This window comes from Medicago sativa, chromosome 4 (genome assembly GCF_051527215.1).
Source record: "Medicago sativa cultivar Bolivia chromosome 4, Bolivia_mono, whole genome shotgun sequence".
NCBI lineage: Eukaryota > Viridiplantae > Streptophyta > Magnoliopsida > Fabales > Fabaceae > Medicago > Medicago sativa.
Genome location: NC_140752.1, coordinates 53,581,596 through 53,601,464, shown reverse-complemented (window position 1 = coordinate 53,601,464; position 19,869 = coordinate 53,581,596). Strand labels below are relative to the sequence as shown.

At 33.2% G+C, this 19,869-nt stretch overlaps 1 protein-coding gene and 1 long non-coding RNA gene across 3 annotated transcripts; one reads left to right on the top strand and one right to left on the bottom strand.

The window, feature by feature from the left end:
• The first annotated feature begins 350 nt into the window (after positions 1-350).
• On the top strand, positions 351-6,789 carry LOC146929825 (uncharacterized). 2 transcript variants are annotated; one of them, XR_015006167.1, is made up of 5 exons: positions 359-584; positions 705-1,014; positions 4,380-4,509; positions 4,694-4,778; positions 5,086-6,789. It is a non-coding gene; the product is annotated as an uncharacterized LOC146929825 (long non-coding RNA). The 2 variants fall into 2 exon arrangements; XR_015006166.1 differs by lacking the exons at positions 705-1,014; positions 4,380-4,509 and having other exon boundaries at positions 351-584.
• A 2,038-nt stretch (positions 6,790-8,827) lies between these two features.
• Positions 8,828-14,590, bottom strand: LOC146929824 (cellulose synthase-like protein H1). The gene is made up of 9 exons (XM_085701552.1): positions 14,299-14,590; positions 12,766-13,087; positions 12,489-12,611; positions 11,471-11,587; positions 11,165-11,377; positions 10,904-11,012; positions 10,623-10,810; positions 10,104-10,454; positions 8,828-9,502 (listed from the first exon to the last, which is right to left on the bottom strand). Exons 1-9 carry the CDS (start codon positions 14,553-14,555, stop codon positions 9,293-9,295), a joined length of 1,890 nt encoding a protein of 629 aa, XP_085557678.1. The 5' UTR covers positions 14,556-14,590; the 3' UTR covers positions 8,828-9,292.
• Positions 14,591-19,869: the final 5,279 nt, after the last annotated feature.

The window sequence follows — 19,869 nt, the reverse complement described above, 5'->3', positions numbered from 1 at the left end:
TGCAAACTGCTGCACTCTTAGAAAGTCTTAAATTAAATTAGACTAGATTTTACAAATTAAATTTACTAACATATTTATAGATTTTCAAAGTACATGTATTGGCCTCTCACATTATCTTTAATTTCTAACCCTTGTTAACATTGCAACTACCACTCATAACCCTAATGTTTTAGGCGCCAATTCATTCTGGACGTTAGATGGATCAAAACTAATCCCCACACAATTTGTGGCATACAACAACTCACACTTATTTAATTGCTATCATTTCCTATGAACATTTCTCAACTAAAGTGAGTTGTTGGTTTCCAAAGCCTTATTAATAACACACCGCTCAATGTTGACTTTTTGATGGGTAACATTTAACTTTGTTATATTTCCAATGAACTGTACATGACTTATTCTCATACTCATATTCCATATTTTCTCTCTCTAACATCATTCCAATTCCAGTCCTTCTTCTCTCTCACTCCTGATTTCCCTCTCAAGAACCAAACTCCTCCATGAACCAAACTCCTACATTCGACCCCTCCCCCCTACTCCTCCTCCTATTCCGTATTAGCCACATGGCTCCTAAGCTTTTCCCGGTATTGTTCTTTTCTCTGCACTTTTCTTCTCTATTTAGGCTTTTAATTTATGGCTTATTTTGTCTATTGGGTTTTATTGTTTTAGCTTGGAAATGACAAAATTGATTTTTTTTTATTTAGATTATTATATTTTGATAATCTGTGATGGGTCATAATTTAGAAATTTAATGAATTTTGGGTCATAATTTCAATTTCTCTGTTCAACTCTTTCTTCTCTCCACATCGGTGCGTGACTTCATTCTTCCCTTTTTGTTTGGAGATTTTGTCATTTTTTTTTGTTGATTTATACTTATTTGATCTTGGTTGTAGATTTATTTCTATTCTTGATAGATTCCTCTTTGTTGCTGCAAACTAAAATGTCATAATTGGGTGCAGAGCTATACATGTGTGACTTCATTCCACGATTTTATCCATAGTGAAATTTGATAGTGTACATTTTATCACTCTACTGCTACCTCATCTGTGTTTTTTTTAGTAGTATCTAGAATTCGATAGTGTAACCTCACTGAAGGAAATTTGATTTTGGAGCCACTAACATGAATTCCTTCCCTATCAGGGAGAATATTAAACAACAACAACAACAACAACAACAACGCCTTATCCCACTAAGTGGGGTCGGCTACATGGATCAAATGCCGCCATAATGTTCTATCAAAGACCATATTTGGATCCAACTCATTGACCTCTAAATCTTTTCTAATGGTTTCTCTAATAGTTTTCTTAGGTTTTCCTCTACCTCTTTTAACCTGACTCTCCGCCATTTGATCTACTCTTCTTACCACGGCGTCTACGGGCCTTCTCTCTACATGTCCAAACCATCTAAGCCTATTTTCTACCAACTTTTCTACTATAGGTGCTACCCCCACTCTCTCTCTAATGATGTCATTCCTAATCCTATCATGTCTAGTCTTACCACTCATCCAACGCAACATCCTCATCTCCGCTACGCTTACTTTACTCTCGTGTTGGCTCTTAATCGCCCAACACTCCGTACCATACAACATTGCCGGTCTGACTGCTGTCCGATAGAACTTTCCTTTCAGCTTAAGTGGTACTTTCTTATCGCACAAAACACCTGAGGCTCTTCTCCATTTCAACCACCCAGCTTGAATACGATGATGTACATCAGCTTCTATTTCTCCGTCATTTTGTACTACGGACCCAAGATATCTAAACCGTGTAACTTGGGGTATGATATGATCTCCAACTTTCACCTCTAAGGTAGACCCACTTCTCCTTTTACTGAAGTTACATTCCATATATTCCGTCTTGTTTCTACTCAGGCGGAAACCGTACGCTTCTAAGGCTTGCCTCCAAGTCTCTAGCCTCCCGTTTAACTCCTCCCTCAACTCACCAAGCAAGACTACATCATCTGCAAAAAGCATACATCTCGGTGCTAACTCTTGGATGTGTTCCGTCAGTACATCCAAAACTAAAGTAAAAAGATAAGGACTTAGGGTTGACCCTTGGTGCAGTCCTATTGTTATGGGAAAATCTCCGGTATCCCCATCCTGCGTCCTCACACTAGTCGAAGCCCCCTCATACATATCCTGGATAGCTCTAATATAGGCAATCCTCACCCCTTTCTTCTCCAGGGCTTTCCACAAAATCTCTCTAGGTACTCTATCATACGCCTTCTCCAAATCAATGAAAACTAAGTGCAAGTCTTTTTTATCCGTCCGATATCGCTCCATCACGCGTCGAAGTAAGTAGATCGCTTCCATAGTCGACCTCCCAGGCATAAAACCAAATTGGTTATCCGTAACGTGAGTCTCTTTTCTTAGTCTTCGCTCAATTACCCTTTCCCATAACTTCATGGTATGACTCATTAGCTTAATTCCCCTATAATTCGCGCAATCTTGTATATCCCCCTTGTTCTTATAGATTGGAATTAAGGTACTTCTTCTCCACTCGTCCGGCATTTTCTTCGTCCTCATAATCTCGTTGAAAAGTTTTGTGAGCCACCCAATTCCTCTATCGCCAAGACTTTTCCACACTTCAATAGGTATGTTGTCCGGCCCAACTGCCTTGCCATTACTCATCCTTTTCAACGCTTCTTTCACCTCGTGCTCCTGAATCCGGCGATAATAGTTATAGTTTCGGTCCTCCTCTCTGATGTCTAACCTGTTAGAGTCTGGTAAGATCTCATATCCTTCATTAAATAAGTTGTGGAAATACTTCTTCCATCTATCCTTAATATCTCTCTCTTGCACCAAAACTATACCCTCTTCATCCTTAATACACTTCACTTGGTCCAGGTCTCTTGTCTTTCGTTCTCGTCCCTTCGCAAGCTTGTATATAGATTTCTCCCCCTCCTTGGTACCTAAAGATTGGTATAATCCTTCAAATGCTTGAGTTCTCGCTTCGCTCACCGCCTTCTTAGCCTCTTTCCTAGCTATCTTATATTTATCCCAAGTTTCGGCATTTTTACACTTAGACCAATCTCTAAAACAATCTCTCTTGATCCGAACTTTACTCTGAACACTGTCATTCCACCACCAAGATTCTTTACCCCTAGGTCCAAAACCTCTAGATTCTCCCAATGTCTCTTTTGCCACCTTCTTAATCTCATGAGCCATCCTCTCCCACATATCATTAGCGCTTCCATGTGGTTGCCTGAAACCTCCCTCTAATATCTTGTGTTGGAATATCCTTTGTTTGTCACCCTTTAAATGCCACCACTTGATTCGCGGAGCCCCGCTACGGGCTCTTCTCTTTGCCCTCCTCTTAACCCTTACATCCATCACCATTACTCTATGTTGGGTAGTTAAGCCCTCTCCCGGTATGACTTTACAGTCTAAACAGATCTTCCTGTCTGTTTTCCTAATGAGAAAGAAATCGGTCTGAGAACAAGAGGCCCCACTCTTGTAAGTGATGAGATGCTCCTCTCTTTTCCTAAAACACGTATTTGCTATTGTAAGATCAAAAGCCGATGAAAAATCTAAGATGGAATTTCCCTCCGCATTTACCTCCCCGAGACCATACCCCCCATGCACGCCCTCGAAACCTCTCGAAACCCTCCCTACATGCCCATTCAAATCCCCTCCTAGAAAAATCTTTTCTCCTAATGGAATATCCTGAATTAATCCTTCTAGCTCCTCCAAAAACTTTACTTTAAGGTGTTCTTCTAGTCCTACCTGAGGTGCATAAGCGCTAATTACGTTAAAGGTGTCTTGTTCCACTACACACTTTAAGGCTATAATCCGATCTCCTATCCTTTTAACATCCACAATATCTTTCTTCCACTCCTTATCCACAATGATGCCTACCCCATTTCTCGATCTAACTTCACCCGTGTACCAAAGCTTAAATCCTGAACTATCTAATTCTCTCGCCTTTTTCCCCACCCACTTAGTTTCTTGTAGGCACATAAAGTTAATCCTCCTCCTAGTCATAGTGTCTACTACTTCCATAGATTTACCCGTAAGAGTACCTATATTCCAAGTTCCAAAACGAATCATACTCTCATGAACTAGCTTCTTTACCCGCACCCGTTCACGAAGATGTGGGAACCCTTGCTTATTTTTCACTACATCCAGGCGGCGATGCAGCGGCCCTTGCTCATTTGACACTGTACTCGAGCCATACAGCGCGTTGCTTCCGGGCAACGACCTAGCATTCACACTATTTCGTATTTGGTCCATGTCATAGAGATTCGACAAAGTTTTACGTTGGCTGTCGAGGCCTAACACAACCCTCTCCATTTTACCCGGGCTTGGGACCGGCCTTGGGAGAATATTAAACAATTACAATTTTTGTTATTCATAATCTATTTATTTCCTTCCATCCTTGCAGCAAGTACATGATTATTGTGGGAGTTGATATACTTTTTTGCACTGATTTTGTTGCTGCCACATGTGATGATTTTTTCTTGATGCAACAACCGAATGAGAATAGACGCGTTTCACTTAATTAGTTTATTAAGGTGGAGGACCAATTAAATATATATATATATATATATATATATATATATATATATATAATATTACTATTGTGTTTGTAGTTGAAATGGCTATTTTTATGTCTATATGAGCTATATTCTAAGCCTATCTTATGCATTGGTTATTGCTAATCATACAATTCTGCTTTACTTCCTTCCATCCTTGCAGCAATAGGAGTGGACTATGTTGGATGTGTGGATTTCAAGAGATCTTGCTATGTGTTAGGATATTGATGTTGGATCCTAAATTGATGGTAACTTGATCAACTCAGATGACACTTGATCACTATACCTTTTAGTGTAGTTTTATCTACTTATTTGTTCATGTATATTATATTAGTTGAAGTTATTGGTCCTGACTTTTTAATTGCAAAAATGACTAGACTAGATTATAACATTACTCCTCTTTCCCTCTTTAACTTTTTACACATATTTACTATCTACAAATTTTTTCTTTTGAGATATTCTAAATCAACCTTCTATATTACCCTCCAACTTTAACACAATTTTGCTTTATGTTATTAACATTGTAAGGGTTTTTTTGTTGTGTTTGTTTTGTAGGTTTCTTTTGGTTGCTGCTTGGTGTTGAGTGTATAAGAGAAGAAATTATTACTCTATGTTAGTTGCTTCAAAGGAATGATTTGGTATTTTAAATTTGTATTTGAGATATTGTTAATATATCAACTAGAATGATTTACATCAAATTTTTATATTCATTCTCTTCATGGATTATCTATAATTTTATTGAATTGGGTTTCTTGTCCTTTATGCTTGCTTTCATTTATTTATAGTACGGGCACTTTAAATAAATGAGAGTTAGATCTTTTTTGATATATGAACCTTTGTTTACGATAAATCTAACAAGTGGCTACATAGCTTGGTGTTGATAGCAAGTCTTTTATGCTATAGAGAATAATATTGCTAACTCATTAAATGATGGGGTAAACATTAGAAGGTAATCTTTTACACTATTGAGAATAATGTTGCTAACTCTTTATATGCTTTAAATATTTATACGAGAATCATTTGGTTTTAAAAGGCCAAATTCAGTTGCTCAATATTGATAATCATTCCAAATCTCATAGTTATAACATTTGTTTACAAGCATCGACAAGTTTAACTTTCAACTTATATGAAGTAAGCATCATGTATCTCTACTATTTGCATTCAAATAAAAGTTTGTATGTGATACTTCTTTCTTTGTTGCAGAACAATCTTGCATTCAAGAAATTAACTTCTATTTGAGGTACCATTTACATGCTTATTATTCATTCATATTCATGGTATTATTTATTATTTACATTGCATCAACAACTTGAAATTGAAAGCCCTATCTATTCCCTGATTCTAGCTTGTATATTGGTGTGTTATTGTACTTTGAATTTGATGTTTCTTCTTTTAGGCAAGCTTAATAATTACTACAGAAAGCATGATGCACATTTGATACGCGAGTAACACATTTGTTGACTAAGACATAATGAATATGAGTTTAATCTATTGTACTAATGTGGAGTTGATTCCATTTGTGTTCACATATTATTTTGTTTTATGTTACGAAAAATATACTAGAGTTGTTGTCAATTAATTTTGATGCAACTTGGAGTGATATGGTGATGGTGGTTATTCTTTAATCTTTGGTGTTAAGGATTTAAAGTGTTGTTGACCCTATTGATTCCTGCTGTAATTTTTCTGCACAAAGTGTGTTTTGCAGTATTCATGAGATGCAACTCTGTTGTTTATTGCATTAGTTCAGAACTATGTAGGAATTTTGAATTGACTTGGCTGTGGACAAATGTATGTGTTGGTGATTGAATGAAGTTGTATCTTGGAGTTGTACTACTTAAGCATCATGAAAAAGATAGGCAAGAAACTTGGAGTTCATGGAATAGAAAATTATTCAACTCTAGCAAGCTACTATTTATTTCATCACTGATGTAGATGCTTGATATCCTAAAGAGATTGATGGTGTGATTCTGATGTATTGAAGCTTTTACTTTTAGTATAGAAAAGCTCTTGCCAAAATAGATTTTTAGCCTCTCTTGAGTGTATGTGTCATGTATTATAAAGTGAAGTCAATGTGACTGGTGGACCTCAGTATACGGGTGTAGCTCCATTGGAGTTGTTTCTAAGTACTAGATAATTTGTCTGTAATCTTCGAGGAAGTGCTCTTTTGTGTTTTTTTATCGAACCGTAAGGCATGTTTAATGGACATTTTTGTGAATATTTTTAATGGTCATTGTCTAATTAATATCTTCATTATTTCAATTTTCAGGTTACACTCTTCTGCTTATGAATATTAATATTTTCACGAGATTCATGAAATGCCACTAATTGATCCAAATCACTTTTTTAATGTATATTATCGTTTTGTTTGTATTTAATTTTGCACCCCATATGTTTACAATATGAAATAGATCAAATCATCTTTGTTACTTATTGTCCAAGTTTGTAGCTGTATATAATAGATAGATAATAATATTACATATAAATACATTTTTTTTAATGTATATGACCCGTGTGATAGCACGGGTAGACAATCTAGTTTATTCAATATCTTGATATCAATTAAATTTACTTATTTTCTATACCAATATTACAATACTGAGTTTAGCTAGAAGTTTCTCAAATTTAGTTTTGATTTGATTTCTGTTCTATGTGTCAAACAAGTAACATGACTTGTGATAATGTAATTCTTAGAACTCCCCTCTTAGTTTTACTTTTAATACCTCAACCTCCTTAAAACATATATTTAGAATTCATTCACTTTATCATTTGCAAATTGATCATATCAAATGATGATCATACCGTTTTCATTCATAAATTAAAGTATTATAAATTCTTCTTTAGTATCTGATGATAGGTCTTCTTACGTTATTCTTAGCATATTTTCAGTCATTTTTATTTAGTTTTAATCCAAAATAAAGGAGTATTAGAACAATTGTCTATGGGTTTTTTGGACTTTTCGTAATGTTTTTCATTTGAGTCATGTAATTCTAGTTTTTTTTTGTTCCAAAACATAGCAATTCTAGGGTGTTGTGAGTAATTCAAGAAGAAATCATGCAAATCGGGATAGCAAAACATCTTGAAGACTTGTGAATATCTTGGGACGACCATGAATGAAGATTTAAGAGACCTCGGAAGACATTACTAGGGGAGGAATTCTTTTCCCAAGTCCCAAGACATCCTATAAGGAAGGAAACACCCAAAAGACGAAGAAACGAGCGTTTACGCGCAGAAAAATAGCACCGATGCGCCCAGAGCATTCACCATGCACCATGGTCATGGGTTTTTGCTCTTAAGCCTATAAATACAACTCTCATTCATAATTTTTCATTCAGTATGAATCGATTCAAGAGGAAAGCAATCACTAAGATCTTCAAGGGAGGAGTCTCTCCTATGTTTTATTTCTTTTGTGATTTGTCTTTAGTTACATGAGTAACTAAGATGAACCTCTATTTTATTTGTTGGATTATTTAATTTATTTTTATTATGTGAATTATTTCTTCTGAATGTGAACCGCTCTTGAGATAACGGTCCTTGAGGAAGTGACATACCTAATATTGGTGAAAACCTACCCAAATCAGGAAGTAACTAAGATAACGATTACGGTAATTAGGGAAACTGTAGTAAAGTTGGGGGCTTAAATCATCATAGTAACTTTATTCTTCTTTCATCTTTGGTAAGATAGACGAGATAGGGCTACCCGTTTGTAGAACTACCGAGATGAAGATTATGTAAGATGAACTTCTAAGATTCAATAGACGAGGGAACCTTTTAAACCATTGAGAATTCAGGTAACACAGGTTAGGATCACCACAATATGTCTCCAAGCAATCATCAAAAGATTTAAAATATTGTTGAAGATGTATCACCCCATTATGCAAATAAATTCTACTTCTAAGCAAATTCACAAATCCAATCAAATAACTTATTTCTGTTTCTGATTGAACAATATTAAAATTAATTTTTTTTCTTTTCAAACTAACCGACTAGGCATTTGATTTAATTGATTAAATAGTAATCTAATCGATTAATTCTTTCAATTACTAGATGCTGTTTATGAAGAGTCAATGATTTCAGCTTAACAAAATCTATCTCGTCTCAATCCATATCAATGATTAATTACGATCTATTAGAATGGATTTATCCCACTTGATCAAGCATAAGTAGGAAACACTTAAACCTAATAAGCCTTTTATTTAAACATGATTGAAAAAAGAATAACCTGCATTTTTTTTAATGAAACCCATCCCAAACAAGAATCCACAAGTGCAGTGCTTGCAGTCTTGGACAAGTGCTACACTTTGGTAAGAAAACACTTGTTGAATAATTTACTAGCATGAAATAATTTACAATTTGTAAGGAAATGTCTAAACAAATATTATGACACATATGATCACGACATCTATATTCTAGACAAGATATATCAACCAGAAATTGTCCTTCTACTTAGACATACATAAATACATGTCAAAGTTGCTCCTTTGCATATTGTAGACAAAGGAATCCCAAATTTACCCGTTTCAAATAGTCCTCTCAAAAATGACCAGTAACATATGATCAGATACACACTGATGAACATTTCAGCCAATCCACACTCATAATTTCCACTTAAACTTGGTGGCTGAGATCCAAACAACTTGATAAATATTGCTGTCAATTGCAACAATAAGATGGTAGTTCCTGGCAAGAAAACTATCGACTCGTTGAAAGTGTATCTACCGGCATTCTTATCATGTCGATCATCCCTAGAGGGAGGAAGATCTTTCTATGTTATGTCAAAAACAGTGTTAGATATTCCTAACAATTTGAGTAGAACAGTAATAAATCCACAGAATCCAGCATTCATAGATGTTATTCTCGACATCCTTTGATTGTTCCACCATGCTTTAATTGACAGTCCTGAGGCCAAATATTCATATAGAGTATATACTTTGTAAATCCCAACTATTGCAGTAGGAATATATATGCCCCAATCCTGTATTGAACAAATTACAAAAGTTAATCTATGTTTGTATATTTGAATACATGTTAACGTAAAATTGATCTGCAGAGTTGGAATTAATAAAAAGTAAAAAACATAATTATGTGTTATTATGTCAACATAAATCTATATATAGCCCTACATTTTCCACAAATTCAATAATAATAAAAGGAAACATTATACTGATATACATAATCATCTTAAAGTTACACATAGCCCATTGCATTTATTATTTTCATAGGATTTTTGTGTAAATAACACTTACATGAATGAATTATAGAAACTATGTTTGATTCTTCAATAGGAAGCTCTAATGTAATATTTCTAACAAAATGATGCTATAAGCAACCGACATACATACATGAACACTAAACACAATAATGATGCAAACAACACATAGACATCAATATTACTTTAATAAACAAACATGATCGAATGTAATCACATGTTTAAATGTGATGTTGGTGTTAGTGACGTCGAACACACTTTTAATATGAAGTGTCGGTGCTACATAGAAGTACTGATTTTTCAATGTTTTTAATAATATTGCTGTTAGCGAAGGAAAAATGGTATATGTGTGTTTTTCAATGCTCACCTTTGGCAGGAAATAGGAGTTGGTAATGATGCAATATGAAAGGAGACAAGCATAGCATACTTGAGCAACTGGACCAAATCCCCAGTTCATGATCCACATATAAGCTAAGAATTGCCTAAAAGAAAGTTTACCAAAAACGGCGGCAAAAATAGGACAATGTTTGCTAAAGAAGATCTCAAGCATTCCTGTGGCCCATCTCTTATGTTGAGCCATACAGGTGGGGCCATCAATTGGAGCACAACCTGTGAAGGCTATTGGTTCTGGTGTACATAATTCTGATCTCCAACCTTTTTTGTGTATCGTCAGCCCAGTTAGTATATCTTCTGTCATTGTTCCATACATCCAACCCACCTAAAATTCCAACAAGATCAATTCAATTTCCTGTGATAGTTTTTTTTTTTTTTTTTTTAAACAACCAAAATTTATTAACCGCTACATCTGCAAGTCGCACCGAGCAAGCAAACAAAACAAAACAAAACACAGGCGTTTATCACGTTCATACAAGTTTGTATGACAAACCTGTTTACCCCAGCCAGTGCCGTATTCATATCCATAAGAAGCAACTTCGATAGCTTCCTCAACAGCTTTGTTAACATCAATATCACTAGCTGAATAAGTCCTATCTTCCAAAGCATGACTAACTGATTTCATAAGTTCCTTTGAAGCTCCAAATTTTTGTTTTAACTCCACTTTAGATAAGTTGTTTCCTGCAACATTCGTTTGAGAGTTTAGGGTAACCAAAAAAGAGTCATGTTATGATAGAAAAACCCTAATTAAATTAGTAACATATATGTACGTACCCTTTTCTACGTCATCCGGAGAGAGACCATAAATAACTTTTCTTCTATGAAAGCAGTTTGTTCCTCCGTAGAACATTCCTTGGAGTCCTGCTAATCCTGCTCCAAGGTACTGTAGTTTACATTAGTTAAAAATTGAATTCATAAAATTAATGAAGTAATGAATGATCTAACTTATTCATAAAACATGCAAATTAAGATAGTAATTGACAAAGTTTAAATACTATTTTATGACTTCGTATCGTATTATTAAATTACACTTACCTTATACAAAATTGCCATTTGATTTCCAAAAGGATCGTCTTTGAGTGTAGCATAGAATTGTTGGGGACATTGAGCAAAAGCTACTTCTTTTTGCCCCTTGGAGTCAAGCAAAATGCACAAGGCATGCATAACAATATTTGGATTATTTACAAACATGTCACAATCCACGTTCAACATGAAGGGTGCATTGGTAATCAACCCAGAGACTCTTGTCTGAATAACATAATTAATGAGAGCATAGTTCAAATACAAATTGAAAATATGTTAGGGTTTTTGGTAATTGTGAGCATAGTTCAAAGAATTTACCAACACATTCATGGCACCGGCTTTGAAATGATGTGGTTGCTTTGGCCTCTTCTCTCTAGATATGTAAATCAAATGTGGTAATCCATCTTCAGCCATTTCTTTGTTCTCCCATATAACCTTATAAATTCAGGAAGTGAGCATTAATATGTTTTGTTAGACATGTTTTCTTTTGACAGGTAATTAAGGTAAACTATTTTGAAACAAAAATAATATTTTTCCTGTGCAAAGTTTTTGCAAGTAGCGCCAGTGTTATTTTTGCAAGTAATCTTATTTTCAGATTGTATGTTAAATCATAATATTGCTTGATAAAAGTAATTTCATGATGAATGTTTTTTTTGGTTATATAGCCAAGTGGCTCGAAATTCTCCTTTTTAAGGAGAATAAGTTGGGTGTCCAAGGGTCGAATCACAACCTCTGCATATATTATACAATTTCTTTGTCAATTGAGCTAAACTCACGGAGACTTTGATGATGAATGTTACTTTAGCAAATAATATTTATGTTTCAAACGTTAATGCGTTATTTTCACTTTTCAATGTGGAATTAATTAGATCTTGATATTGTGCCATGCCATCTAATTAGCATCATGTAAGCTACTTTTAAATCATTATATTTCTTTTTGCGTTTACGACTGTATGAAAGATATCGATTGTTAACAAGATTAATTTCATAAATCATTACATTTCTAATTTGAATGTAACAACATAAAGCTAAAAGATATTTTAAAACGAAGGGTTTGTTTCAATATTGGTGAACAAAATTGGATTCACTCTTTTTTTTTTTTTTTTTTAGGAAAAATTGGATTCACTCTTGTTAATAGAATCAAATATTCATGAATTCGGAACGTTGGCGAAAGTTCGATCAAAATCAAATAGATAAAGAAAATATAATTTTATTTTCATTTAATAATTTAAAATATCAAACTTGAATCTAAATCATTTAATTTTGATCGAACGACTACGGATAATTCAAATGCGCGAATGTGTGTGGTTCCTAACAGCCGGACCACAAACAGTACCTTGATTATGGCTGGATGATTTGTCCGGTTAGTATTTGAGAAAACTGCAAACTCTCCTTCAAGTAAGCTTGGGATAGATTTTGGGTCCACATCTATTTTACGGCTAAGATTTTCATACATATCCTGTCAACAAGGGAGAAACAAAAACCGTTTGACATTTTGTGGTCAGACAAATCTTTAATTTGTCAACAGAATCAATATTGCATTATTATTAGTATCACTGGTAACAACATGTTACTTACCTTTCTTATATAAAAAAATAAAACTTCTTACGTACCTTCATCTGTAACCATTCTTGTCTGAATTCTTGGTCATTGGTCGTGCACTCGTTGTCATCACAAAAGTATCTAAACGGTGCCCTAATTTGTACCTTGTACTTTTTACAAAATGGTACCCACTGTTTTGCAAATTTTGAAGCTTTGTGAAGAGCATAGAAGATTAGAGGAGAACAACCATCATCAGAAACGTAACAAGCTAGCTTGTGAGATGGGTAATCAAGTGCTAATAGTGATAAAACAGTGTTTATTGTGATGATTGGTGGTTCTAGCTCATCATCTGCTGTTGTCACAAATATATCCACTGCTGGAAGTTCTTGCACACTGCTTGAATTGACAAAAAAAAAAAAAAAACACCATATTTCTATCACTATTAAAAAAGTTATCTATGAGTTTAAAGAAAAACTTTCGTTTATAAATTATTTCATCAATAAGTAAATCAGAATTTAAATTTATTTTTTATTTTTAGGTATATGATTTTGATTGTACATTTTATTTTTTGAGTAAATATATCTAGTTCATGAATATATATAAACACATACGCTCCCTCAAAAAAATAAACACATACGCACACCACACAAATAAAAAAAATAAACACATACGCACACCACACTCATCAATTATGTTTGTGTATATCCCAATGACTTCAATTTCTTGCAAAAAAAAAAAAAATTCAAATTCCATAATAGTTTGGTTCTTAATAGTTTTTAGGTTTAAATATATTTTTATCACACATTATTGTAATTGTGATCCTAACCTGTGTTTTGACCCAAAAAATTGTGATTTTTAAACCCTAAAGTGGGAATTTTTGGTCCCAACGGTTATAATTCTGTGTGTTTTATCTTCAATATCAAAATTAGAGCAAAAATACCACTTTTGGGATAAAAAATAATTACTTTTTGGGTGAAAAGACCAAATAGGGAACAAAATATAGGAAAAATATGAGAAATTGAGGGACCATAAACTCGAATTTAAAAATAGAGACTAAAATTATGTTTCATCTAAAATAGGAGGATCAAAAGTACATTCAAGTCTAGTTTTTATTTCATCTAAAATAGGAGGATCAAAAGTACATTCAAGTCTAGTTTTTATATTATAACACTTAAAGCCTGTGTTCGGGGTTCGAATCCCGAACCTTGCATATGTTATGCATTGTACCTACCAACTGAGGTAAGCTCACGAAGACAAATATATGCCATTTGAGTAAATATTTGAAAACATTTTTGAATGAAAACATAATGTAAAAATTATATATGTATGTACTTGTAATTAATTACTCCATCCGATCACTAATATAAATTAAAAATTACTTTTTAGATTCGTTGAATAACCGATGTATCTGATCAATATTATAGACTAAATACATCCGCTTTTCAATAAACATAAATTTTTTATTTTTTCTGTTATAATAGTTATCGGAGGGAATAAGTACCAAAACTTCTAAGAAAATAAATTATTAATTAGGTTGATGATGATAAATTAATTGTTATGAAGGTATATTTGCAGTTAGTAAAGAGAAATCAATAGTCAAATACCTTTGGAGGAGACGGTCAGGGTTGGTTTTGATAAAGGCTGGACTCCATTGAGTGGAGATGGTGAAAATCCAAGATAAGGTGAACCATGTTTCGCAACTCAAAGCAATAAACCAAGGAATAGAGTAGTTGTTCACATACATAACACGGTAACCAAGCAACAACAAAAGGAGGATTAAAATCAAGCTATCTATTACCCTTTTGTAATTGTGTTTGTACCAATATTTTTCATAGAGTGGAAGAGAGTTTGGGTTGGCCATTGATCTTAGCTAAGGTGATAAGAAATTTTTTGTATGCACGTGTATACGGTGGTGAGGCAATATTTAAAGAAAAAAAATAGAGTTTTTTTTTTTTTTGAGGAAAGAAAAAAAATAGAGTGTTGTTTGCTTGGTCACAATTTCTTTTTAATATTGTGACTATCAAATCTATAGAATTTAGCTTATGTAAAGTAAGTACAAAATAAAAAGAGAATAATAAATATTGATATTTTAATACATTCACAATCTATCGTATATTGATCCAAGACCAGAGATCAACGACATTGTGGTGATGGTGATGGCTTTGAGTCGGCGAACTTCGACCAATACCTTCCTTTTTCTTTAGAGGGGGTAGTGTACCTCTAAACAATTCGAAGATCAAATAAGAATGAGTTGAATATGCGAGATTTTTAGGGTATAAAAATGTGTACATGAAGAAATGACTCTTGGCTCAGTCCAAACCATATACAATGACCCATAATGAATCGAACTAATTTAAATCTAATTAGTTCAAAATATTCTTATTGAACTTGTTGATTTATGAATAAAATGAATCAAACTTAATAAACTTATGGAAATAAAAATAAAAACTAATTAACTTTGTTTAAAAGCTAGGCTGGGGCTAACTTCGTCACGGTTATCAACAAGGCCACTCTCTCATTTGTAGAGGATTTTCGGGCTTGGTCTTGATGCCAAAGAGATTTATTTGGTTAGTTCAGCTTATTCGGTTTTCTTAAGAGCCTCCTAGGGTGGAGGAGATCATACTGAGGAGGAAGTCCAAATTTTGACTAAGGTTTAGAAGAGCTGATGAACCCTATTCTAAGGTCATCATCTTTTCCTAGAAGTAACTCCAAGATAGGTAGTTAAATTTCATAGAATTGATGTGTTAATGTGTTCAAGTTCATAATTGATGTTTGTGATAAGTTGTTTTGATGATTTTTGCTCAATTAAGTGTAAACCATGAATTTGTAAGTGATTATTGTTGAAACATATCTAAATTCACTTGATAAACGATTATATGTTTGTATGTTGTTGGGGTTTGAATTGTTGTTGTTGTTTATGAAGTTTGAATGAAAATGAGAAAATATGATTTTTTTTTGGTGAAAAATGAATTTGATAATGATTTTGATGTGAAATGAGGTTATGATTCCATGTTTGTAAGTGTTTTGATTGCATTTTGATGTATGTTAACTAATAACAAATTTGGGGGACGAATTTGGGTCAAAGGAGATCAAAATCAGGGTTTTGGGTGAAAAATTGGATGGGTTCCCGAGAGGAAACCCAAAATCTAGGTGCACCTGTCGGGTGCAACTTGCTGGGCGAGCCTGCGGCACGCTATGGCGAGTTGCCCAGGACTGAACCCATGATTTTGGACTTCCCGGGCAGTTGGGGGTCGTTCCGGACTTTCCTAATTGTTGATGTGTTTGATTGTTGTTTTCACTTCTAAACCTACTGGAACACCAAATGGATTGGATTAAGATTGATTTTGTGAGTCGAATTGAAACTTAGTTGAAAAAAGTTCAAGAACATAAAATTTTCGAAACTCGTTTTTCTCAAATGAAATGATAGGGTTAAGGTTTGTTTTCTGTAACAATGATTTTAAAATGATTATGAGAGGTGTATATGAGTTTAAACTTGGTCTTACTTTGAAAAATGTCTTTCTTTTGAAAAAGGGGAAAATGAGACGAATTTAGGGAGTTTTTCTAAATAATCAGAATTGAGTTATGATGTGGATATGTATGATCTACTGTGATCATATGTGATATGTGGATATGCTTTGTTGATGTGTTTAAACATGGTTGCCTTGTTTTCGGTGAATTATTTGGAAAATAATGGTTTTTGAGAAAATAGACGAACTTTGTTAAAATGAGGTTTTATGACTGGATAACTTGCAATCGGCCGTGTTTATGACAATAGGATTAAATAAGAATGAATCAATGATGATTGAGTGTTTACTATGATGAATGTCATGAAGTGGTTAATTGTCTGTCTTTTATGCAAAACTTGATTGTGAAGTGTTATTGTTTCCTTGAGGTGATACTTGTTTGATGATGATTATGATGATGATTTATTAATGATGATGAATTCTTACATGCAAAGTGACGATGATATTGATGATGAATGCATGTATGAAAAGTGACGATGTTAAGGATGATGATTTGTTGTGTGAACATATGCATTGTCGAGTCATATGTCTTAGCACGACTCTATTTGTTTTTTATCGTCTTTTTGCGGTGCTTATTTGATTCAAGTTGAAATATTAGTTTTGATAAAATGTAGATCCAATCAATGATTTCGGCGTCGTCAATCTATCATATTTGGAGACATGAGTATTACAGAGACTTGAATATATAGTCATATTTATAGGCATATCCACGCTGCCATTTTATGCAATTAACATGGATGTCGTGAGTTTGTTCGCATATTCATCTTTTCTGTTTTCTGAGACTTTGAATTTGTATTGTATCAATGCACTCTATCAATTTGAAAGAATGGATATCGTTTATTGTTGTAAAGAAAAAGTATAGACACCTAATTACCTAAAAGTTTATGATGATGAGAGCTTCTACGGTACACTCACAAATTGAAATGAATAATACACATGTTTCCTAAATTAATAAATAATGATCATTTTTACAAAATAAAAAGCTATTTGTCGACTGTTACGTTTTAGGAATATCATTTCATAACAAAAAAAAATATCATTTTATTGTTTATAAGAACCATACTAAGTTTTTTACATTTATCATAAAAAATAATCAATATTCACTATTATGAATAATGAAAATTCAATTTTATTTCATCAACACTTTTGATAAATAAGATTTAATTATTGTAATTATAAATGATAGAAAAAAATTTCTTCAAAAATCAACACATGTAACTTTTAATTTAAAGATAAAGTGTACAGCTACACTCGAATTTTAAAGTGTATCGTAGAAATTCTGATGATGCAAACATTGATCACTATGTTAAGCAACACTAATAAAATTCAGTATCTATAGCAATAACTTCTAAAAATATGAGGTGTTCTTTATGTCATTGGAGAATCATGAACAAGTTTGAATCCAAGCTCCTAACCCTCCTATGGTGTTGCTCAAACCTTCCTCTCTCTATATATCTCCCTCAAAAATATTATAGCACAAGTGAAAACCCAAAAATTAAAACTTCTATATATAGAGTTTCTGCAAGTGGCCATTCGCTAGGAGTAGTTGTGCTCATCTAGCGAATCGAACTTTCATCTTTGGAGGAAAAAATCAATTGTCCTTTAATATTTTCTGAAATTGGCTTAGTTCGCCTAGCGAGCTGTTGCTCGCCTAGCGAAAGGGCATTAGCAATTCTCCATAGAACTCTATGTTTTCGATGATTTTCACCTCGTTGCAGGTTTTCTAGTGAATTAGGATTTGCCCTAATGCCTTTGAGATGCTCTGGCCGGACTTCTAATGAGTGTACTAGCATCACATTGTTCCTTTCTAATGTAATCATGTCAAAAACCTACAAAACGGTGAGGGAAATATAACATAATAGATTCCTGGCATAATTTATAATGTAAGCTACATTTACATATAATTGGGGGTTTTCTATACTTGATTACTTGCAAAAACAAGTCAATAAGTGTTAAAAGAAATTATTTGTTGCTTGCATGTTATCCAAATTGGATTGTTGTAAAGATGCATTTATTTTTGACAAAAATGTGAAGCATTGTTAATATGAAATCTTTTCATTTGACCTCCAAAAAGGAGAAGGAGTGCAATATTTTTTAAAAATAGTGAGTTAAAATATACAACTTTGCTAAGAAAAATAAGGATTTACATTTGGAACTTGTACTTGTCTATGTGCATGTTAAAAGAACCCTTGTCAATATATCAAACTAAAATACAACAAGAAATAGTAAGATACTTGAAAAGAAAACAAAAAAAGAATTTATAATACTTTAATTTATGAATGAAAATGGTCTCATCATAATTTGAATTAATCAATATGCAAATGGTAAAGCTAATTTAAATATATGTTTTAGGGAGGTCGAGGTATTAAAAGTAAAAGTAAGACGAGAGTTCAAAGCATTACATTATGACAAATCATGTTACTTGTTTGACACAGAGAATAAAAATCAAATCAATACTAAATTTGACAAACTTCTTGCTAAACTTAGTATTGTAATATTGGTATAGAAAATAAGCAAATTTAATTGATATTAAGATATTGAACAAATAATGTGAGACGCTACACATACTTTGAAAATCTATAAATATGTTAGTAAATTTAATTTGAAAAATCTAGTCTAAATATTTAAGACTTTCTAAGAGTGCAATATATATAAAGGAATCCTATGAAAAGAGTAATATTCATGATTTCATAAAATGAACTTTAATATGTAATCACTCTTTTGTCTAATATATGAGGAAAACTTTAATATTTCTTGATATGTTCATTCCATTTACTGAGAATACCTAAACCAAGGCTTGTCAATTCACTAAAATTTGCTAAAAAAGTTGTAATTTTTCTTCTTATTTTTCTTGATTCTTGTAAGTAAATAAATTCTTCCAAAACAACCATCAATGAAATAGGAATCTAAATGATGAAGAAGTACATAATATCATTAATTTCAAAATTACTTGGCAAATAAGATTATTACTTAAAAATATATTACATACAATATTAAACACATATAACACTAAATAAGGAATTTCAACAAGCAATCCTCTGTATAGTTATTTATATTACAAAATAGTATCACTACATAAAAGAAAAAGCTTGAGACTGTGAATTAAGATAAAATTTGTTGGAATGGAGCACCCTCAATGAAGCATGAGGAAGTCTATTGAAAACCTGACCTCTTAGGACTTGTAAAAGAAGGAAACATGCTTGAAGAAAGTGGAGACGGAGGATCCGGGCTTAAAATCTCATTTTGTAGATGTGGATAAAAAGGGTATTCAGGAGATGATGGCGAAGGAGATAGAAAATTCATGTTAGCATTAGGTGAAGACAATAAAAATTCAGAAGTTGGTGATCGAGGGCCATTTGTTTGTGAGGAAAGGAAATCATTCATAAGTTGGTTACTATTGTTCATAAGGAAATTCGAATTGGTAGCAATCAGAGACATTGAAGGATTAGACACGTTTTCTTGTGTTGAAGGGAAACCATTCCCAACTTGGTTATTGTCATTTGTTTGTGAGGCATGGAAACCATTCGCAAGTTGGTTACTACCATTCATAGGATAATGATGTTCCTGGTATGGAATTATTGGTTGATATTGGACATCTAAATTGTTGACTACTTGTGGTTGATGAGGGAAAGGTTGAAACTGGTTACCTCT

Excerpts from the sequence above, each read along its gene's own strand:
- LOC146929824 (XM_085701552.1), bottom strand. The coding sequence starts at position 14,555 with ATGGCCAACCCAAACTCTCTTCCACTCTATGAAAAATATTGGTACAAA. Across the intron at positions 10,811-10,903 it reads TCCGGATGACGTAGAAAAGG|GAAACAACTTATCTAAAGTG; the intron begins GTACGTACATAT and ends CGAATGTTGCAG. Across the intron at positions 10,455-10,622 it reads GCACTGGCTGGGGTAAACAG|GTGGGTTGGATGTATGGAAC; the intron begins GTTTGTCATACA and ends TTGGAATTTTAG.